Source organism: Gymnoscopelus braueri (genome assembly GCF_963280865.1).
Source record: "Gymnoscopelus braueri genome assembly, chromosome: 19".
Lineage (NCBI taxonomy): Eukaryota > Metazoa > Chordata > Actinopteri > Myctophiformes > Myctophidae > Gymnoscopelus > Gymnoscopelus braueri.
Window position 1 is genome coordinate 42,298,455 of NC_137621.1, and position 24,269 is coordinate 42,322,723.

At 40.2% G+C, this 24,269-nt stretch overlaps 2 protein-coding genes across 2 annotated transcripts; both read right to left on the minus strand.

The window, feature by feature from the left end:
* Positions 1-6,592: 6,592 nt before the first annotated feature.
* pcare1 (photoreceptor cilium actin regulator 1) lies at positions 6,593-11,824 on the minus strand (the record flags this gene model as incomplete). Its single annotated transcript, XM_080414307.1, has 3 exons — positions 6,593-6,725; positions 8,346-8,734; positions 8,894-11,824. 3 exons carry the CDS (start codon positions 11,822-11,824, stop codon positions 6,593-6,595), a joined length of 3,453 nt encoding a protein of 1,150 aa, XP_080270433.1.
* A 2,496-nt stretch (positions 11,825-14,320) lies between these two features.
* LOC308075000 (G-protein coupled receptor family C group 6 member A-like) lies at positions 14,321-21,090 on the minus strand. Its single transcript, XM_080414576.1, has 6 exons — positions 20,882-21,090; positions 18,756-19,044; positions 17,484-18,356; positions 16,607-16,825; positions 16,390-16,507; positions 14,321-15,743 (listed from the first exon to the last, which is right to left on the minus strand). Exons 1-6 carry the CDS (start codon positions 21,073-21,075, stop codon positions 14,605-14,607), a joined length of 2,832 nt encoding a protein of 943 aa, XP_080270702.1. The 5' UTR covers positions 21,076-21,090; the 3' UTR covers positions 14,321-14,604.
* Positions 21,091-24,269: the final 3,179 nt, after the last annotated feature.

Here is a 24,269-nt window from a genome sequence, read left to right on the forward strand (position 1 = left end):
GCTCATATGATTCTGCCCTATACACGAATCCACGGAGCGCTGCCCTGCGCGCAGCCATTGCTGCGGTGTCAACGCTCCGCGGACGCGACACCGCAGCAATGGCCGGCTACAGGCAGCTACAGGCAGCGCGCCTGTGGATTCAACAGACGACGTCACACTGATAAGAACCAGTATGCGTGCAACCAGTATGCGTGCAAGGAAACCCATTATGTCAGGTCTCGCTAGGACGCGCCTCACTTGCCAACACACAAGAGGGGGTTGGGGTGCGCACCCCAAAACAACAGGTTGAGAATTGATTGCATGAAACAATCACCTGTGCATCCAGTCTCAATGTTGGTAAACAAATAATTGGTCTAATTGCAAGGCTTTATAGTTTTCAAAGCAATTTGTATATCTGTTCAAGAACTGTGTGAGACTTGTATTTATCAATTATCAACAACAAACACTACTATGAAATGCTTTTCCATATTTTCGTTGTTTGTGTGTGTTCTCTATTTTGGGGAACATCTAGGAGAGGTGAATGTGGACCAAGTTCGCCCTCTAGTGGAGAACAGTCAACATTGCATGTGTCACTCCACTGCAAATAGAGTAGTGAAAAGGGATTTGTCTGATGGTCAGAATGCATTCCCAGATACTGGATGTAACTTCCTGTAGTTTATTGCCAAGTAAAGAGAAGGCAAAAGTTGGAGGACATTGATACTGAGCCAACCACTTTTTTTAGTTTTTTTTTGCATTTTAGCTCCATTGGACTTGATTGGCTGAGATGTGTTGTAGGTGACAAGCAACACACACATGTCAGAGGCAGAGCAGAGCAGCAGGCAGCTTCCAATCTAGGGGTCAGTGTCTTGCTCAAGGACACTGACACACTATGCCGGGTGGAGCCAGGATTGAACCAGGAAACCTTCCGATTACTAGGCAAATTGTAACCACTATTCCTCTTGAGCTACTGTTGCTTGAAAACCTGCCTGACATTGGCATACATTAGCCCAAACAAACCAGTTAGTAAATTCCTCGGTTTTGTCAAACCTGAATCAGTTTGGTGATTTCGTGGTCACCAAAGTCAAAGAGCTGACATTCTTTCCACCACAGTAGCCTGGGCATCTCAGCAGGACAGGGGACAGGGGGAATGTGAATAATCCAGAGAAAGACCAAACAGGGGGCTTTTACTTGTGCTAAAAGAAAGAGAGCTCACAGCTTTCGTTATCCATTCAGAGAGGCTTTTCAAAGCAGTCTACAATCAATTCATCATTTGTATTCTCATCACTATTATTCCCACATGTGGTAAATGAGTCTTTAAAAATACACATATATATATATATATATATATATATATATATATATATATATATATATATATATATATATATATATATATATATATATATATATATATATATATATATATATATATATATATATATATATATATATATATATATATATATATAGGTGTTTTATATGCTGGCTTCTGGTGTGGTGTGTTATGGAGTGAGTTTGTTAGCACCCTCCCCTAACCTATTGTCTTCCAGGAAATGGATTATAGTCTCATAGCACATAAGACCAGACAGGTTTTGGGTCACCTAAAGGTCAAGCAGTCTCAGCAGCACGAGTCCAGCCAATTCCTCCGACTGTGTAGTGAAAGCTGTGACCATATGGCAAGCATTTCATCCCAGCAGACAGTTAATCATAGTTATTGTATTAATTAACAATATAAGTTAAAGGTAGGGTAAGTGATATTTTGGGGGGGGGGGGGTTTGTTTTGTTAAAAAGGTTAAAGTGCTATATTTTGATAGTAATCATTGCTACAAAGCGTTTGTTTGGTCACAGGGGTCTCTCCAGCTCTTTAGTAAACAGAATAAAGTACATTTATTGAAAATGCATTTTCTGTTTAATAAAGAGCTGGAGAGACATGGGAGACTCATTTTACTGAACAAGCACTCTAGAGCAATGAGTACTATCAGAATATAGAGCTATTTAACACTTATTTTAACCAAAGTAAATCACTGAACCTACCTTTAACACACAGTTGGAACACATCTGTGTTCAGTGTCATTTGTTGGCCAAAACTCACTGCTATATAGATTATTTTTTACGGTTTATCCCTCTGCTCCCTGTATCTGCTAGTCAGGTGAGACAGTACACATTACTTATCAGTAATCCTGCCTGAAACCAGTCTCTGTCAAATTCCCTTCTGCACCTGGTATGAATGATGAATGTGACCATTCCTAAACAATGAAGCAATCACAAGTAGAACAGCTGTGTAAATGGATTGTGAACAATGTCATCATGCTATAATAACATCATGCCAGTCATTGAATATTGGAGAGTGGTTACCAGGAAATATTTGGGACCCATCAGCCCACTCGTATGCCCTCATACCAGTGCAGAATAGTCATGTTTGTTTTCAGATTGCTAGAGGTGATAGTGTACCATTTCAACGTTTCCTTTTATTGTCACTCCTCTGACCTGTTGACACTATAACCACATAATTATAACCAACTCATGACACCCTTTCCGAACATTCCAACAAAGGCTCGTAGTAATACACAGTAACTGCACATTTCAAATCAACACATTAACTGACTAACTAATAATGGTTTGTAGTTAGAATTTTAAAATATCACACTTGTGTGATAATACTGAAACTATTTTTTATTAGCTGAAAATGCAATATTAATTAAGTTTAGAGTTTAATTGCTGTAGTTATTAATACAAAAGTAAATGTAACTCAAGCACTAAGCAAACATTCATGTTGAGGGCTATTTGATTGTGCAACATCAGCCTCAGATGTTGTGTTTTCAGTTTCTCAAATTCTCCCATGATGAAGCCTGATTTATACTTTATTGTACGACGGTGTCGCGCGCCAAAAATAGCAGATTTACAAGGTCACATGTTGCCACGTTGCTGGCTTGTAGAACGCACGGCCGATAGGGGTTACTGTATGATGCTGCCAAACCAATAAGGAAGGGATTTAATTGACCATGAAACTTGACAGCATTAAGTTTGCTTCCTTGAGATAAACTCAGGACAACTGCCAAACAATGTCGAGTATAATGTTATTCTTGGACCAAGATAAATCCTTTTCTGAGAAGAGTTGTTGAGCTTGCCCATGAAAATCTCACTGTACCTCTGCTGCAATGCAATTTCTGTCAGTCTGACACTGTTTCCTTGTTCCTTCTTAGAAGTGACTAACAAAGTTAGGGTGCGACTTAGAAAGAACACTGTCCTTGCATGCTTAAACTTGCACGCTCCAGTTTATCAACTTTCTCCTCAATATTGAAATTATAGCTTTGCACTCGTACAGTAAAATCCTCAGTGTTCATTTATCTACCGGTATTTGCAAATGAACACGGAAGATTTGACTGTGCCTACTAATTCTTCTTTCTCTCTAATCAGTTGGCTGATACTTCCTGTCCGGCCAGATCGATGTAGTCAAATCTCCCAGTAGGACTATTTATCTCTATTAATTAGCAGAGTAATTAAATTGATTATGTAAGAAGCATAGCAGGGATTGTTTGAGGTAGACTCGTTTTGTTTTGCAGTGAACTGGCCTCTGAGGTCCCTTTGGTCCACTTCTCCAGCACACAGACAGGACAGTCCTTTGGCTCTCTGCCCGGGAGTGATGTGGCAGGTGGCTGGCTCCTTGAAGGCTCCAGTCTCATGGTATGAGGATACTCTACTCTCAAGCACTTTCAATCTGGCCTCCCTATTTTGGGCATGTCATTATAGGCTATTTTGTTCCCTAGATAGTTTCAAACAATTGAGAAATGTTCAAAATATTCGAAAAATAGCAAAACGTCACATTGGATTCCTACAGAATTGTCAGAGTTGTCAATCATACAACAATATATACATTATTTCTAATGTTTACTCTCAGCATTTGCAGGTAAACCTACTCTTTGCTTGATAAAATATATAGCATATTACAACGTCACCTTGCTAAACTAATGGCATTTTTTAAAGCTTTTCAGAAAAAGAAAAAAAAACTGATCCAAAACAAAACTATATGATATTTCTTAATCATTTCACCCAAAACGTTTATAACAAATTATGACTATTAAAATAAAAATAACACTGTCTGTCAGTTATGTAACATAAGAGATTTAAATAGGTTTAAATAGGATTAAATCTGACTTAGGCCAAATGATTTAGGCAGTTTTTTCTTTTACTTATTTTTTGGCTTAAGTCAATCCTTTTCAATTAGGAGATAGGCAATTTTACCAGAGGTGGCCAGTGTCATGAGGAGCTGACAAAAATATAAATTTCCTCAAAAAATTACGTCTTAGGCCATTAGTTTAGCAAGGTGACGACAAGTAAAAAGGGATAATGGTATTTCTTAGGAGATATTCTCTGGAATAATACAAAACATTGGATTTAAGGTGCCTAACATTTCAATGGCAAAGATTGGTTGTGTGCAAGAACTTAGCAACACGGAACAAGGAAATGGAAACATAATACAGAATGTCTGGTACATACTGCACAGTTCATATCTCTTACAGTACAGTATGTGTCAACTCTTCACAGGTCTAAGCCAATTTAGGAACAAACACCCTTCGGAACTAATTAGACCAGTGCCCATTGTAAGCAGAGTAGCTGCTTGCTTGGAATACTGGACCGTGCGTTACTTATAGGCGGGACCACAAATATGTATTAATCATATATTGAAAACTGTAAACAATGGCTTCTTTAAAGGACTCTTGGAGGCCCTTGGAAACATACCGTACTAACCTTTGATTCTTATTCAAGCTCGACCAAACTGTAGTCTTGAAAAGCACTCATAGTGCACCAGACAGCCAGACAAGACAATATGATTGTGTCGAACCATATAAAAATGCTGGTTAAATCGCTAAATATAGAGAAGGTACAAGGTGGATAACATTAATAGTGAGCAGTGGTGGAAAGTAACTAAGTACATTTACTCAAGTACTGTTCTTGAGGAAAATGTTGAAGTATTTTTACTTTACTGGAGTATTTACAATGTTCAATACTTTTACTTCTACTCCACTACATCTCAGAGGCAAATATTGTACTTTTACTCCACTACATTCTTTTGAAAACTTTAGTTACTAGTTACTTTGTAGATTTAGATTATTATTACAAAACATACATGAACCACTTCAGCGCTATTTAAACTTTGGCTATTTTCAAAGGATTTTTATACATTTTAATACATTAGAAAACTTGTGAAATGGGACTTTCAGCCCAATGAGTACTTTTACTTTTAGTACTTTAAGTATATTTTGATGCCAATACTTTTGCACTTTTAATCAAGTACATTTTGAATAACAGAGTATTTCGACATTGTACTATTGATACTTTTACTCAAGTAAAAAAATTGACTACTTCTTCCACCACTGATAGTGAGATACTTAATCAGAACATGTTTTCAGTTTTTTTCATAATTTTCATAAAATATAGAAGTGTAAATGATATAAATCAAATTGCACCTGCACAGGTTGTTTTTAAGTGTAAACTGAATATAACTATCATTCCTTTCATTCTTCCCAAAGGGTCTTAGTCTTACACACATTGGCAGTAACCTCTTTAGCACATTATGTGGGGTCGTCCACAATGGATTTAATCTAGAAAGTTATTAGATACCATGATAAGATAATAATCAACTGAATGAATTATCAGTTTAACCTATAAACAGTAACAGGTATCACAGCACATCAAGGATGCAAAAGTCTGCCCATATTTATTAAAAACAAAAGGTAAAAAATAAAACCCATCAACAAACACTGAGAATTCAAAGAATGCTTTTCAGAAGTTTTAGAAATATTGTTAACAAATATACACATTAGTAAATTGACATCTCATTAGCCAAGTCACATTATTGTTTTTGTTTTCAGAACCTTCATTGACCTTCATAATTGTTCTGACCTTCCTCATAACCAAAGACTCCTTCCAACTCCAATCCAAAGCCAACACTTTCCATGCCTGTGAAGTAGTTAATTCACTCTGCATTTGATCAATTTGAACGGTAAACAGCAACAACGCCTTTGATAACCACAGAGGAAGAATACTGATAAGCTTCTTGTGTCAAAATAATAACTTAAATAATTTAAATTTGGAAGAAAATTCACTTCTCGAACGGAATGATTTCAAGTTGATTGAGCTCAGTCCTGTGTTATGCATGATTGATTCAATTAAATTACAATCTCTTTGTGGAACCAAATAAGGAGTATAAGACATCGTAAACATTAAACATGCAGGAAATGTAGACACGCATGCACACACACACACACACACACACACACACACACACACACACACACACACACACACACACACACACACACACACACACACACACACACACACACACACACACACACACACACACACACACACACACACACACACACACACACACACACACACACACATCGTATTTATAGTGTATTTGAATGTTGAGTTTTTTGCAGATATGCATATCATTCTGCTATGTACACATGACAGTGAGACAAACCACAGCGGGTTGGTACCCCCTGCATAGAGGACAGAAATAGCACTTCCTCTCTTCTGTTAAATGAAAAACAACAGTTTAAATCCCCGGAGAGGCCTGTTAATCCATAATCCTCCTCGTTCTTCATTGGCTCCTCCATTCAAGGTGTAAGGCCTGACCCTCGACACATAGGTCTGGGTGCGAAGCGGAACGTGCTTTAGCTCTGAGATCTGATTGGATACTCCACAGCTCCTCCCTTGCAGGCTCATCGTCCAGCCTATGAAAATGACGGAGAGGATACGGTCATGATATGGGTCAGGTGGGTGTGTGGCGTGTGCCACTTAGAACTGGGCACGGTGAGTCACAGATTAGCCAGTTAATGTCAACTGCACTGTACTTAGAAGAAGAGCATAATATGCTCTACAGTGTAATTGACCATATATGCAGTGGTGGAAAAAGTACTCAAATTCTTTACTTAAGTAAAAGTACCAGTACTGCAAAATAGAAATACTCTGATACAAGTAAAAGTCGAGAATAAAAAAATGACTTGAGTAAGAGTACGAAAGTATTGGCATCAAAATGTACTTAAAGTACCAAAAGTACAAGTACTAAAATATTTGAAAATAGCAGATCTACAAGCTCACAACGCATCGCGATGTGAGCTTGTAGATCGTCTATTTTCAAATAGCCTATGTATAGAATAGGGCTAAAGTGGCTAAAGTGATTATGTTCTATAATGTCATAATTTATATCTGAAAAGTAACTAGTAACTAAAGTTTTCATATAATTGTAGTGGAGTAAAAGTACAATATTTGCCTCTGAGATGTAATGTAGTAGTATTGGAAATTAGAAATACTCAAGTAAAGTACAATTACCTCAAAATTTTACTTAAGTACAGTACTTAAGTAAATGCACTTAGTTACTTTCCACCACTGCATAGAAGCATAACAGATGCATAAACTTCAATGTCCAGCGCAGTCAGTCTATATTTTATTCTGTCCATTTAATACACAGAATACAAATCAGAAGTACAGCTGTATAAAGGCCATTCAAAAAGTTAAAGGACTCAAATTATTCTGGTTCCTGTTGATATTTTGAAGGGACTGCATAATACTGTTTCTTTCCAAATGCACAACCTCATACACCAGCATGATTTTGTGGACATTTTCTGTGACGGTAAATGCAATAAACATGAATGCAGATTTGTAAGGCCTAAATTATTCTTCAGTGAACAAGCATTGTGCAACAATGTAGCTACAACTCATAAAAGTGCTGATGCTTTTTACCTCGCACTTCTGATATGCGATAGACTTCTCGTCACACGTTCAAATCAAATGTACTCTCCTGTCTTTTCTCTCTACATTGTGTAACAGTCTGAGAATTGTGCTGGCATTGTAATCCAATAACCTGGTAACACAGCATTTTCAGCAACATATTTCAGAAACTTCACAAGACATTATGAGCAACATGCATGTAGCACGTTTGCTTATCTCGGTGAAGATCATGTTAAGTCATGCAAACTAACACACAACTTGCTATACCTTTCTTATCTTTTTTCAAAACTATACCTAGAAATGTAATCACAATATAAACAGATGTTTGATACAGTAGCGTGCCAAATTTGTATTTTTGTCACTCAGACCTGAGAGACAGTCCTAATGTTATAAAGACTAGAGACATCCATTTTATTTGTAAGCCTAATATTAAACACACAAGCAGTGAAATGTGTTCATGGAGTAAACAATGACAATATGCATAATTTTAAGGCTAATTTCCTACAGTCCTACGGTCGAGTCAGCCATCAAAAATGATTCATTTGTTTGTTTGTTTTTGTCATTTGATGTGGTTATACAAAGTATACATTTGCCTTAAAATATGACACATGTCAAACACTCACCCTTGTGTACTTATAGACGGCTCACTTCCACAAAGCTCTGCCACTGAAAAGTTGCCAGGTGGTCGAAGTGGCAGGGTCAGACTTGGCCTTCGGTCTGAATGGCTGCGCCGGATGAAGGGCTGCGGGCCTCGGACAAATGGCGGAAGCCTGCCCTGATTTTTCCAAGGCTGTGGGAGAACAGAGGAGGCCCATGCTTGAGGTGGACAAGGCTGTGCCTCGAAGAGCGATGGGGAGACAGGGCAGAAGACAGAGCGAGCGTTACTCTTAAGCCGAGTAGATGAGTCTTCACCGCTGTTCTCTCTTGTCCACCTTTGCAATTTAGGCGAGGCTGGCGGAGACGGCGCTTTGAAAGGGTACTGGTATGAGGCCGAGTTTGCGTTTGAAATATTCTGTCTTTGTACTTTAGGTGAGGCGGGTGGAGACGGTGCCTTGAAAAAAGAGTGTACAGAGTTTGTGTTCGAATTATTCCGTCTATGTACTTTAGGTGAAGCTGGTGGCGAGGGTGCCTTGAAAGAGTTGGAGGACGCCGAGTTTACATTTGCAAAGCTCTGCCTTGCAACAGGTGAGCTTGGCAACATCCTCTGAACTGCTGGTGGTGTAGGCAGTTTCCGGTTGGTTGGGGGGCTGATTGGGGACGAAGGGCTGTGCTGCTTTCTGAAAGCATGGGGACTGGGCAGTCTTCGGTTTGAGCTGCTTGGAGTAGAAGGTGTGGATGGTAGCATTCTGCTACTGACTACTGAAGTGGGAGGCACCGTACACGTTGAATTGTTAGAACCAAGGACCGGACAGCAACTTCCGTCTTCTTCCTCTGCTGATGCTGCTGGGCTGGGAGCTGGCGTTGGAACGTGATAGCACAAAGAGGAAATGTCCAATGCCGAGTCTGACGAGTGCCGCAGGTGTATGATTTTTCTGGACTGTTTATACAGGGAAGCAGCCTGTTCTACGTCTGAGTCGACCTCTGGCTGAAGGTCATGTGCTTCAGCAGATGTGTCCTGGTAATCTGTCATGGCAGTGGAAACAGCTCTAGAACCTTGGGGCAGGCTCCCTTTGCTTGGCAGTACTGCCACAGACTGAACGGAGGCCCGCAGCCGTGACACCATGGCCTTCTTCCCAACAGCCGACCTCCCTGTATTTGTAGCCCTTGCGTCTGTTTCGTTAGCGGAGATACTCCGGGCTCCCTCAAACGAGTTGTCCAGTAACACTTCCAGTGGTGGCGGCGGAAGATTAGCCAGATCCAGGTCCTCCATTTTATATGTTGATATGGATTCAGCTCGACAGCTGGTTAACCTACTGCTGAGCGCGGCCTCTACGTTTCCCAAACCTGGCAGCACAGGAACGCCGCACTTTCGCACGCCTTTGAGAGGCCCCAGTACTTTGGGGCTCTCTATACCCTGTATATCCTCTATACCCTGACTGAAAGTATCAATCAGTCTCTTGACTGAATTTCTACCTCTGGAAAGCCTAGAAGATGGGCGCGATGAAGGTGGGCTCGGAGGTGGGGTGACTTTCAATGGACCCTTAGAGGCTTTCTTTTTCTCTTTCTTTTTCTTATCCTCTCCCGCATCTTTGGTTGCTTCTTGTTCTCCGTTGCTGTGCTTCATGAGGCCCGCCTTGTCCTTGATAGGTTGAGGACTGTCCTTCTCCAGTGCAGGATGTATCCGACTCGCTGCCATAGATTGCACTGGGGCATTTCCCTGACTTTGTTTGGATGGAACTTTGTTACTTGTGTTTATCCCTGTCTGTCTGCACATTCTCTCTATCCTCTGACTTAGATCTCTCTGGGTTCTCTCTAATTCAAGAAGTGTGGGATCCTCCGCTTTGCTCCGCAGTGATTCTGTAGACCGCGTACGCCGCTCTTTGGCTACAGGGCTCTTTTTGGCGGCTCCCTTCCGAACAGGAGCTGCCGTCTGGGGTCTCCTCGGGGGTCGATCCTCATCCTCTGCCCACTGACGTCTGCTCGTTTTGGGGCTTTCTGTTAACTTAGCTTTGGCACAGGCATGTTGTGACGGGACAAACTGTATCCGTCCACTGATAGCGTCTTTCAACTTCAAAGTCATCTCTGCGTTTTGAGGGTTCTCTATGCGCTTTGGCGGCAGGCGTCGAGGGTTTTGGTCCGGTTTAGCAGGTGAAGAGTTTGATCGCTTCCTAACACACACTTCGCTGTCTCCTGTGTCTCCATCCGTTTCCTCCTCATCATCGTCTTCTTCCCCATCATCTAAGGAGACTGATCCCAACAGAGACTCTGTGTCTTTTTGGTCCCCAGCTATAAGAGTACATATAGAATCTATGGAGTTGAGAGAAACCCTAGGGCTCATTTTGCTTGAAATCTTTGGCTTTGATGCTCCTTGCCTCAGATTCCTGTTGTTGCATCTCATAGGACTGGGAGTCGTCCTATTTGTCCCTGTAGACTCACTACTCCCACGTCTATGGCGTCTTTCAGAGCCAGCCAGGGATTCGTTCTCGGCCCCAATACCACTGTCCTCACTAAAGAGAGCTGAATCCTCCGGTCCCGGCTTGCGCAGCGAGGCCGCTTCTATTCGAGTCAATAGTCGCATTAGCCTGGCCTCTACTGCGTGCTTTGCTTTGAGCTTCTCGTCCAACAGCTCAGAAAGAGACGCAAAGTACTCAACGGCCTCCTCCATAGCAGAGTCTCCAATTCCACCAACAGTTTGGCTCACATTCCGCATTCTCTGAGTCGTATACTGAAGGAGCTGCTGCAACAAATCTGGCGGGGGCTCGCTATCCATGGGGCCCATCTTCAGTGGTGAAGAAGAGAGGTTTTTCATTTGGCTCGGCCAAGCGAGATGTTCCCCGTTCACCTTCAGAAGCCTCTCCCCCTCGTCTACCACTCCCTCAAGGGCCCGGTTGATTTCCTCGTATCGTAGAACCATGAAGGCCACCATAGGCTGCACGTTAACCTGAGTTTGGGTCGCCTGTTCCAAAAGACCCAGAAGAATGTCGTATTTATTTATACTAGGATTCAAAAAGGCATACGCAGCTTGGTGAGCTTTTACCAAAGGCTCTGGAAAATCCACTTTCTGCTCTGACAGTGTGGCTTTTTTCTCCTTCTCTTTCTTTTTCAGTGGTTTTATACCTCTGTTATTCTTCTTCGGCTTCTTGGCAGTCTTTTTGTCTGTTGTATCCTGCTTGTCGCCTTGTTTCTCTTTTGCTGGTGTCACTCTACTGTCCATCCCTTGTGTCCCCGGTTTATCCAAGTTGACTGCTTCTGGACCCAGCTCAGACACCGAAGCTCTCTTTTTTTGCGGTGTGAGAGGGGGCTCCCTTTGAGCGCAGTGGGTCGGTCCAGCTGGCTTCCTTTCCCTGAGGTCCTCTTCTGCTGGTACTGCGGAGCCCCCACCCTTTCCATCATCATACTGAGGTTCTCCAGGACACTCCTGGGTCCCAGGCAGAAGTGCCCTTCCCCTTCGGAAAGGTCCCTGGGTCCCAAAATTGTTGCCCTTTGACGGAGAGCAGCCCATTTCAAATGTTTCAAAAGCCTTTTAGTGCTACCAAAAGTGGCCAAGTAGAATTTGAAGTATATAATACAAAAGAAGGCGAGGGCCCTTAGCCACCTTCTGTAGCTGTCACATTCAGATGGCTCCTCGAGGCTGTTGAGTCTGAAAAAGCTGTATTTCCGAACACCATTACCCAAAACAAAATATTGATAAATCCATCTTCAAAGACAATTCTACCAATCATAAAGAGGCAAATACATCCAGAGAGTGCTCTTCATGTTCCTTACTGTACAGTATCCTCCTGTATGTCACGAAGGACAAGCAGCTGAAAGGATTAGTGAGGCTTTCAGTGCACTCCTCAGTGCACACATGTCAGGTTAAAGCATAGAAAACTCACCCACTTGTAAGACCATAAGCTCATTTGTGTAATGACGGCTGGCATCAGGTAGCTTTTTATAGCTTGCGCCACAGTATCACTCACTTTAACCCCTGGCAAACTAAAATAATTGTACGCAAAAAGATTATTCAACAGCTATCAATTGCGCAATTAAGCTTACTTTTATCATTAATCTTTTATTTTCATGCTGTAAAGATTGCCCCCTTGCATGATGTCCACATTTTATACAATCTCAACAGTTGGAAAACCAAAGTGTGACAAAGGAGGGCATTAAAGCCGGAGTTATTCATGGGTGTCGCACGCTGCAAATAGCCGATACGAGCTCATCGCAGCGCAACGTATTTGTGAGCTTGTAGATCTGCTATTTTTGGTGCGCGTGCAACAAAGTACAAATCAAGGCTTTACTTACAGGTGTGGGGCCGGGGGCAATTATGATGGCCAGTTATCTTAATGGTCATAATGCTGTCCATCAGGGAACACATACGTAATCTACCAGTTATTTCTGGTTATTTAGTTATGATGATCAAAAGGCAGAGAATGACCTGATTGCACTTTAATATTTGCACATTGCACATATAAAATCAATAGATTGTATATTTTGAAATGTCATAAAATAACTTTATAGCTGATGGTATTCATGTACTGTTCTAGGATCTAGTGCAATGTAGTATTGTTGTGATTGATCATTTAGAAATGTTGATAATGAGGCCACATTATGTGTAAAAAAAAAACTCACAATCTGCCATTAATACAGTCAGTGAATGTTTTTCATTACAGTACCAGAATTAATCCAGAATATTTAAAGTTATTTAAAGTTTTCTACCTATTTGGGTAGATAATACACAAACAGATTTTTTACAACTTCATGTTTACGTTTGTTTCACTGGTACACATTCACTTTTTTAAGATAAACACCAGATATATTTATATCCGTGGAATTAATGAGATGACAAGCTATTCCACAACTTTGTTGTTGTTATTCTGTGCCACATTCGTTTAACCATGTCTTGTTTTAAATGCATTTTTATTGCTGTGTTTATTACTTTCTGTTTTAAGTGCAAATAACTAAACAGAGACACTCATTTGTTGGATTCAGATTATTTTCTGTACATGTTTTAATTGAAGGCTTCATTTCTAGTTGATCCTTACAGTTGTTGTATATCAGGCTTCATGTCAGATAATACAGGGGATGAATAACATTCCCAACGTCTCTCTGGCAATTGGAGATTGTTTTGTTTAGCAATGCAAATACATATTCAGCAGATATTCCTCAAATTGCATACCCCGGGCCATTTGAGTTTATCAAAAATATAATGGAAATAACAGATGTGTAGAAAATACATTAACAAACTGGAAATCTATTCGTAAAATGTATAAATCTGATGACATTTGTATATATTTGAGAGAGATAGCCAGAGATCCAGATTTTGGGCCAGAAAGGGATTACAGGTATATTCACAGATGATTACAAATAATAAGGTAGACCCATTTGAATCCTTAGTGAATAAGTTGAATATAAATAGAAATCATTTATTTAAGTATCTGCAAATTAGAAGCTACCTCATGAAACAGCAGAGAGACCAGGGACAGATAATGCATGGGCTACTGGAATTTTTTAGCAAAAATAGAAATAGTGAAAAGAGTAAAATCTCAAAACTTTATAAAATTCTGCAAGAAATTAAGGTAAAAAAGGATAATACTAATGAGAAATGGGAAAAAGAATTAAGATATCTGTATACAATATTATGTATCGCTGCCTTAAAACAAATCACACGGAAATGGTTGGAGGTAAACCCACCATCTATTAATAATTGGAAAATAACAGAAAAAGATATTAAAAAGATGGAAAGAATTACTTACAAAATAAGAAACCGTGAAGATGAATTTGAAAGAAAAAATAGTAAATAGGACTCAGAAATAGAGTCGAAAGTGTAAAAGTAGATTTGGGAGTAGGCTACAGGAAAGCTATCCCTATCCCCCCCCCCCTCTCTTTTCTTCTTCTTTTTTCTCTCTCTTATTTTACCTTCTTTATTCCCCCCCCCCCTTTTTTATTTTTTTATTCATTTCTGTTTGTATGTTTTTTTTTGTTTTTTTTAAAGAAAAGAAAAATGATACAGGTTGAATTAAAGTAAAGAAAACGTGTAAGATAATTAAATAATGAATAAAATCAATAACATGTAATGTACGAACCTGCAATAAAGTATTAAAAAAGTAATTGCATATTTTACTCAATTCAACGACACACCGTACATTCTGAATGAATACACACACTAATACACATACATAAAACGTACATTCCACACATGACATGTGTATGTCATAAAGGCAAAGAATAATGTCTTACATTTTTCAGATAGACACACAAGGCAGTATTTCAATAATACAAATAAAAAGGTGGATCTTTATCTCAATGGGTCTTTGATCTGATCCTTTGCCTAGTTTGGGGAGTTGAGGATATGGAAATACGCATTGAATCTTTTATATCTCTCAGTGTTATAACTGCTATAGAAGATGCTACATTGGATATGCCCGAATCTGTAGAATCCCAACTCTTGACTGAATTCCCTCTAGATGGTGTTACTGCCTCCTTAGAGCCCTCCTCAGAATCAAGAGAGATATCTGAGAGTATGTCTTTGGTGGTGCTGATTGAATACAAGCGCACTCTGTGTAAGTAAGCCTCCTGACTAATATCTTTTCTCTTGCAAAGCATCATGTAACACTTGGGTAAAAAAAGGCAGAAAAGCACACCAAAGTTGGAGACAACAATGGCAGATGCTTGGACAGATGAGCGCTGTTGACTTTTGGTCACATATATTGGGATAAAACAGACCCAAACAAATAGGTAAATAAGCATGCTAAAAATGATGTAACCGGTCTCATTAAAGCGCTGCGGAACCTTTCTAGCTTTGAGGGCGAGAATGAAGCAAATAAAGGCAAGTAGAGCGATGTAACATAGCATAATGCCAAATCCCCAATTAGAACCTTCATTGCACTGCAGCAGAATGGTCATGCTTTGCCTTAAAATGTGGATCTCGACCTTTGGACCGCTAATGATCAACCATAACAGGCAGATAAGCCCCTGGACGGCTGTACCACAAATAATAATGACAGGGGGTTTATAGAGTTTGTTCAACATATGCTGCCGATCTCCACCCATAAGGAATGCAAGGAATGTGCGGAAAGCTTTGACCAAGATGCAAGACACAGTCAGCGTGAAGCCAAAGCTATACATGGTTTGACGGGATCTGCAAATGTGATCATTGGGCCTACCAACAAACAATACCACCGCACCAAAGCTAACGGCCAGTCCGGCCATCATGATAAAGGAGAGCTTCCCACCTGCAACCTGGAAAACGACAGTCTGACGGCTAATCACAAAAATAATCAGGACAGAGAAAAGCAGCAGATACCCTACACCAGTAGCAACAAGCAGGACAATAGCAATGTGGTCAGTCAGTCTCAAATAGCCTTCGGTTCTTGGCTCACATTTACTCCAACCTCTCAAAGACCAGGTTCCATTTGGACATACCAGGCACTGTTCAAGGTCTGTGAAAAGGTTGCATTAATATATTAGACAGTGGTGGGGAAAAGACTCACCATTTTTTACTTAAGTAAAAGTATCAATACTGCAATGTAGAAATACTCTGTTACAAGTGAAGGTCCGGAATTCAAAATTGACTTGAGTAAAAGTACAAAAGTAGTGGTATCAAAATATACTTAAAGTACAAAAGTAAAAGTACTCATTATGCAGAATGCCCCATTTCACAAGTTTTCAAGTGTATACAAATCTTTTGAAAATAGCAGATCTACAAGCTCACAATGAGTCGCATCGCGACGCATTGTGAGCTTGTAGATCGGCTATTTTCAAATGGCCGAAATGTATATAGGGTTGAAGTGGTTAAGGTTTGTTTTGTAATAATAATCAAAGTCTAGTAGTAAAGTAACTAGTAACTAAAGTTTAAAAAAAAAAATTGTGGAGTGAAAGTACAATATTTGCCTCTGAGATGTAGCGTAGTAGAAGTAAAAGTACTGATAATTGGAAATACTCCAGTAAATAAAGATACCTCAAAAGTGTACTTAAGTACAGTACTCGAGTAAATGTACTTGGTTACTTTACACCACTGATATTAGAGGTAGTATTACAACATATATCATCTGCATTAAAGCAGTAAAGACAGAATTGTGTACTCACCTGAACCATTGGTGTAAGTTCCTTCTTCACACTTGCTACACGTATAGCAGCAGTGTATCATGAGGATTTTCTTGGCTGTCCCTGGGGGGCAAGATTCTGAGCATCTCGACTCTGGAACCTAAAAGGGACAAGTATTTCTTAATAGCTTATTTCATTTATTTGTATTAAACAATAGTGTTGTACAGCAGCATGAAGGAGAAGCTAGCATTACTCTTACTGTTTTGTTTGGAGTCGCCCAGTTTATACTTGCTAATCTGAGCTGATCCACAACACAACCTTCCATCAGATTATACCGTCCGATGTCTTCAAAATGCCTCCCGTCTCCCCTCTTCGCCCAATATACTAAGTCATAGCCATTCACAAAGCTGCCAGAATCATCAAAGAAAAAGTGCTTATTGTCAAGTGTGAAATTAATTTTCTTTAGTTCCTGGAGAAGCTGAAACAAAATAAGAGCACAAACGCATAAACATTATCAAGCGTCAATAAAATGTACCGGTCCAAATCCTGACCCTGGAAAGGATATATAAAATGTCATTCATAAAATAAAAACATGACATTCCATGAAACATCTATTTAACTCTTTAAGACCGGGAACGCATCTGTGTGTCATTTTTAGATTCTTTGGCTATTCAAAAATAGCCGATATACAAGCTCATAGCGCGGCACCGAGTGCCGCGCTATGAGCTTGTAGATCTGCTATTTTTGAAAAATCTTGAAAATGTTTGCAAATCTTTGACTATATATTTTTTAAAGCGAACATTTGTAACTGTTACAACGTCTGGGTGTCCCTGGAACAAAATATTTTGAGATGGGGGTCCAAGGCCAAATACATATATTTTTTGAGAACCACTGATATTATAGCAACATATGTTTCTTTTTTCAAAAAACTGTTTCTAGAATCCCCAGAAGCTTTAAAGATTTAAAACAATATGTATTCTAAGATTTGCACAAATTTTCATCATTTTCAAAAAGAAAATGCAGATCTACAAGCTCATGTGCCGCGCTATGGGCTTGCTGTTTTTGAATAGCCCAAAGAAATATAAAAATGACACAGATGCTTCTTTCCCGGTCTTAATGGGTTCAGTTTTTCTTACTTTCCGTGGTAGAATGTTTCTCTCGCCTGAACAATTAAACTGATTGCATTTGAGAAGAGATCGCAGTGCGTGAGCAATTGACCATACGGCCAGTCTCTCTGCATATGTCATGCTCAAATCAACTGCATGTGTCAGAAAGTCATCGTTTGCCTTTTGGGGGTCGGGCAACGTGCAGGCAAGTTCAGATTTCAACATCAGGGAGTCTGACAAAGGACAGTGGGCAGCAGGCTCGCTCTTGAGGCACTCCTTGTGTTTTATTAGTTCTGGAGAACATCCAAACCTGGCATCTTTGTACTCTTCGATGAAACGATTCACCGCTCCTGGGCCAGGCACGAGATTTGTGAGGAAGTTCTTGAATCCCGGGGTAAGGCCTTTGGTGAAACTAAATCCCAAAATGTCGCCAATCGCGTTGATACCTTTCATCGAGGCCAAAGTACGTGACATGGACCAGCTGTCGGTGGCAATCCAGGTCCTAGAGATCCCTTTCCTGATCATCTCCTCGAACAGCAGTTCAACCAGCTCACTTCTCAGGATGAGTAAGACGACCTGGGCATTGGAGGACTGAATACGGTCCGCCACCTCGCGGATCCGCTGCATTCTGTCGCTGTGGCCCAGGAAGTGAGGCAGGACCTCCTGAAAAGCAGGGCACACGTGTTCGTTGTGTCCATTGTCGCCGGCCGCTTTCAGGAAACTCTGGAGAGCAGAACTGCCGTACGCACCGTCCTCTGACACCACGCCCACCCAGTTCCAGTCGAAGTGAGCCATGAGCTTGGCCAGAGCGTGCGTCTGGTGTTCATCGCTGGGTATGGTGCGCAAGAAGGACGGGAAACGGAATTTATCGTCTAGGATTGCCGCAGATGACGTGGTGCTTATCTAAAAGGGACGAGAACATTATAATAAAACTGGCATTAGATTTCAATCGTCTCAAATTTTAATCCAAGATACCAAGTCAAGTTGTTAAAGGAGTAGTTCACCCGAAAAATTACTTCTTTCTTATCAATTACACACCCCATGAAGTTTTGAATTCACAGTTCTTGTCACATTCCTAAGCTTATAATTTGATAACCGGCAGACTCTCCGGTAGGAGACTCTTTGAGTCTCTTTGAGTCTCCTACTGGAGACATAATTAGCATCTTTCCGCCGGTCATCAAATTATTGGCTTAGGAATGCGACAAAAACAGAGAAATCTCCATGAATTCAAGGCTTCAATGGGGTGTGTAATGGATAGAAAATAAGTAATTTTTTGGGGTGAACTACTCCTTTAATGCTCACCTGAGGGACCATGTAGATGCCTATGAGCGGAGCCACGGCGATGGACACTTCAGAGAAGTGTGCTCCGATAATGGCCTTCACTAGTGGGCTCTGGGTGAAGTCACATTGCGTTGCCGTGGAGCTGTTGATGGCCAGGAGGTGCATTGTATTCTGGATGGCTTTGCTTGCATCCGCACATGTGTCACAGATGATGTAACCAAGACGAATGCCGGGCAGAAAGCCAGAGTCATTGATTGTATCAATGGTGTGGATGACGGCCAAGGTCTGAAGAAATGATTCCAAGGCAAACCTGGAATCAGAAAACAAGTACTCATTTAAACGGCATTTCTGAATTAATTGACCACAGAACTGCTAAAAAGTTCTCCCACCCACCAAAACATATAGTAAAACATATTATTTTACAATAATCTTGACCAACAAAATATGTCCAAATAAATGTATGTCTGTAGATACTTTTTGGAGTTGTGGAAATATACCTAAAATACATTGTCACTATATAAACGTTATAGTGTCAGATGAGCGCGACACTGGTTCCACAAGCTCATAGGGGCTCATAGGGCAAAAAATATACTGTATAGGCCTATACGGTATATTATTTATTCTTGCCAGACTAACAAAGGCTTTTTATTTTTTCCAGAGTGCACAGAGTCTCTTCCCTTTTTTGCATATACAATATATATATACTCAAATAACTCCCAAAGCTGGACACCAAAGCATCAAAACTCTCTATATATATATGTACATATCTCCAATGGTCAAACCGTCAAAACATCTGACAGGAACAGAACAAAGTCCTCCGAATATGTAAATTGCTTGCCACTGGAGAGTTTTGATGTCCAGCTTTGGGAGTTATTTGAGTTATTAAATATTAATGTAATGCCTACATCAGAATAACTTTGGATTATTGGTTTAGGAAGGATATTTTCCTCATTGGTGGTGTACTCTGTGTGATGAATGTAACAATTCAAACTGGCTCATACATATGGGCTTGGATTTGTCCTGGAGTGGGCTTAGACAATGTTTAAAAGCAATTAAAGTGGGGTTTAACATAAATATCTAAGAATACCATGTCTTAAAATAAACGCTTTGAGTCAATTGCACAGTAGGACAATTATATACACTTAGTAGCCAGCTAACAAATATAACTGAAGTTATCACTGTCTGAAATGTCAACTGCAGATTATGGATTGTGGAAGTTCAGAAATAACTAAGGCAAATTCCATAGTTCAAGAAAATGATTTAAATTGCATTCCTAATTAAAGCCTATTCCCAGCTTATTAGGCCTGTCACAATTATTACATAATCGTCTAGCCGCAATTATTTTTGCATAATTGTCATAATTGTTTCCATGTTGAAAAAAATTCATAATATGTTTTCATATTTAAAAAAGCAGAAATAGCATATCTACAAGCTTACAGCGTGTCACTTCGTGAAGCATTGTAAGCTTGTAGATCAGCTATTTCCACTATTTGAAAGCATACAATTATTAAATGTCACTAATTTCTTTGTATTTTTAAGTTGTCATAATCTGCCCTGTGCAATTTTCTTATTACAAAGCCCTAAAAGGCAAACAGAAATGTCATTTTTATTCATAAATTATTCGTATGACATGACAATGACGGCAACTTATCCCATTAAGACCTGGGACGCATCCGTGTCATTTTTAGGTTTGAGCAAAAAAGCATTATTTTACACTTTGGCTATTCAAAAATAGCAGATATATACAAGCTCACCGAGTGCCGCGCTATGAGCTTGTAGATCTGTTATTTTTGAAAAATCCTGAAAATGCGTGCAAATCTTTGAATATATATTGTTTTAAAGCGAACATTTTTAACTCAAATCTTTGCTTCTGGGGGTCCCTGGAACAACATATTTTGAGATGGGGGTCGGCGGCCAAATACATATCATTTTGGGGGTCCTTGACATGAAAAGGTTTGAGCACCACTGATATAGAAACATACGTTTTTTTCAGAATACGGTTGGGATTTAGAAGACATTTGTAGAATCGGCTTCAGGTCTTAATATGTTAAATTTGTAATCGTGACAGCCGTGCTGCTTATTCTAACACATGTGAATTCATCTCATTACGCTCATTGCAATACATGAAAATATATTTGAAAACGTACTCTGTGCAGTTGAATCTTCCTGGCTCGATTCCATTGTGCGGGGTCTCCACCTTGGCATGGCAGGAAGACAGCATTCCAATCATGATGTCCCCCGGACTACTTGCCCCACATGTAGACTCAGAGTAATCACAGCTTGATCCCAAGCCCAAGAACATGGTCACAACAAGAATGTCACACCTCACCCAAGGGAACATGATGAACAACGGAGAGGGAGTCTATCACAGTGTGAGGAAATACTAGGTCATCACTTCACTTTGTAGGCTGCATGCTGTTCTCTCCACCACGCCCACACCCCCACCTGTGAAATGAAGAAGAGAAAAAAAAGAAAGAAGTAATGCAATAAGTCTGGTTTGTTCAGCATCCACGGAATTCTGTTTAACAGGGGATTAGGTTAGGTAAAGTGTGTGTCATGACAAGAAAGTGAAACGTGGTACATAATGCCAGTGGTGTAAAGTAACTACGTACATTTACTCAAGTACTGTACTTGGTTAGGTATTTTTTACTTTACTTGAGTATTTCCAATTTTCAGTACTTTTACTTCTACTCCACTACATTCCAGAGGAAAATATTGTACTTTTTACTCCACTACAATTATTTTGAAAACTTTTACGTTACTAGTTACTTTCTAGATTTTGATTATTAACCACTTCAGCCCTATATACATTTTGGCTATTTGAAAATAGCCGATCTACAAGCTCACAATGCGGCACATTGTGAGCTTGTAGATCAGCTATTTTCAAAAGATGTTATACATTTGAAAACTTGTGAAATGGGACATTCTGCATAATGAGTACTTTCTACTTTTGGTACTTTAAGTACAATTTGATACCAATACTTTTGTACTTTTACTCAAGTAAATGTTGAATTCTGGACTTTTACTTGTACCAGAGTATTTCTACATTGCAGTATTGATACTTTTACTTTTTCCTCCACTGAATAATGTTGCCCAAGGCCCATTGAGGACATCATTATACAGTACTAAAGGAGCACTTCACCCATTTTCAACCTTATCTTCGCATAATTGGTCTTCACTAACAATAATTAATAGGCCTACTCATTACAAGATGGTATAATTTCCATCTCGCTCCCCGACATACAAAGTTCAATTCTTATAAAAAGCATAAACATTTAAAAAATATATATGAATAGGCTACAGCCAATCAAAATCCAAAAGGTGGGGAAAGTACAAACTAGGCTATTAGAGCACAATAGGTGCAATAGGAGCTTGACAGCTTGTAGATCGAAAATAGCTGATCTAGCCTATAAACTCACACAAATTGGCTCTCATTATAATGGATAAAAAAAAGAATAACACATTTCAAACCATCACCATTAAAAGCTCAACATTATAAAGTTGAACAGACTTTTCTATGTGAAAGAAGTTTAGTTGGGCTATAAAAAAGGAACACACACACACACACACACACACACACACACACACACACACACACACACACATATATATCCATATATATGTGTGTGTGTGTGTGTGTGTGTGTGTGTGTGTGTGTGTGTGTGTGTGTGTGTGTGCGTGCGTGCGTGCGTGCGTGCGTGCGTGCGTGCGTGCGTGCGTGTGTGTTCTGGGCATGACGTTAAACTGCCGCGTTGTAACTACCATCGTCAATGTAGTAGGTGCAGTGGATGCATTTGCAACTTCTGTGGACAATGTAGCTTGCATACAAAAAGGCACTACTCACAGGTGTAATCTACCAACAGCCGACACTACCTGACGGACCCTCCCTCCCGTGAACAGCTACCGGACTTGCAGTCCCATGAGAACAACTACAGAGAGTGCTTTAAAACCAAGCAGCAGTGCAAGACTATAGATCTTTGTTTCCTCTAGTGATCCAGCCACGGACATACCCACAGACTGGTTGTTGGAGGGTTTCGACAACTTGGGATGCCCAAAGACGAGGCAAAAAAGGCTGGCAAAGTATTGTGCTGTCGCTGCTGCCATACTGTGTATGGCGGAGCCGCCGCTACTTGTGCCCATGGAGTGCTGCAGTGAAATGCGTGTTGTATCATGAGGACATGTCCATGAGTTTGTGAATGTAACCTTTACTGCACCTAAAATATTTGTGTCCCTGTATGCTTTCCCTGTGTGTGGACATAAATAAATAGTTAAACTTTTTTAGAACTTGAGTGTGCTTTCTACCCAGACCAATTATTTGTTTACCAACATTGAGACTGGATGCACAGGTGATTGTTTCATTCAATCAATTCTCAACCTGTTGTTTCGGGGTGCGCTGGTTTCAGAACACCCCAACCCCCTCTTGTGTGTTGGCTAGTGCTGCGCGCCCTAGCGAGACCTTTTTTAGCGAGATCATTTGCAACCAGTATGACGCTTGCAACCAGTGTGATGTTGTCTGTTAAGGCAGTGGTTCTCAAACTTGTTTGTGGAAAGTACCCCCTTTCCATTATTTCTGAATCCAAGTACCCCCTTGTTAACCTGAAGCTTCCAGATCCAAGAAGCTTACGTCACACATTAGTGGAAACGTAGTTACTCAATACCGCCCCCATCTGGCAGAGTCAGGTTACCCCCTTGTGACTACAACATTTTGCTTAGAAAATATTGACATCATAAGTCCAGTCAGTATGTTCAAAATAGCATAATGGCAAATACGTATTGCTTTCTATTCATTTACAGTTGTGCTAGTCAGTAAAATACATTTTCTTTTCATGTTCCACCTTCAAGTACCCCCCCTAGAGGTGCATAACCCCATTTGAGAAACACTGTGCTAGAGTAAGCAATCAGGCCACAACCAGTTCTGTCATAATGCAGTTATACAAATCTTTATTTGTTAGCAATACCGTTATTATGAAAAGCAGAACAAAAAAAACGTTCTTCCACATGGTCATAGTCATTTATTATTGAGCTAAAGAGGCATTTTTAATTATAAATGGCAGCACTTGAACAGGCTTGTCGGTCCCAGGGGTCCAGGGGCCTGAAAGTCAGGGGGGCCTTCTAGAGTAATAACTGTCTGAGACCCCCTGTTCCAGAGCCTGAATTTCAGAAGTGGAACCAAAAAGTCCACAAACAGCAGAACTAGATCTAGGCTGTTTTACAACTTTTGAGTGACACTGTAGTATGACAAAGTAGGGCATTCATTTACACAAACAAAAGTTGAAATATGGAGATGGGAGGTTTCTGCCTGACAGCAACGATAGGACACCTCCCACAGGGTGCTATAAGGTGATGTGAGATCCTCACTGACCACAGTTTGAACAAGACATCTGACGTCTCTTCAACACTTTGAAACGGGTAGCTTTTCTTTTTTTTTTCTCTCTTTATCTATAGACAGTCACAAAAAAATCCTGCACACTGTCTTCTCTTACAGCAGTAGTTTGTTGCAACGTTGCGGTCTAAACGACCTTCATCAGGTATCAT

Bases quoted from the DNA above. Each gene is read 5' to 3' on its own strand.
- LOC308075000 (XM_080414576.1), bottom strand. From the start codon at position 21,075: ATGTTCCCTTGGGTGAGGTGTGACATTCTTGTTGTGACCATGTTCTTG. The intron at 19,045-20,881 runs GTACGTTTTCAA...TTCTGATTCCAG, and splicing joins GGAAGATTCAACTGCACAGA to GTTTGCCTTGGAATCATTTC. The intron at 16,826-17,483 runs GTAAGAAAAACT...ATTTTGTTTCAG, and splicing joins GAAACATTCTACCACGGAAA to CTTCTCCAGGAACTAAAGAA.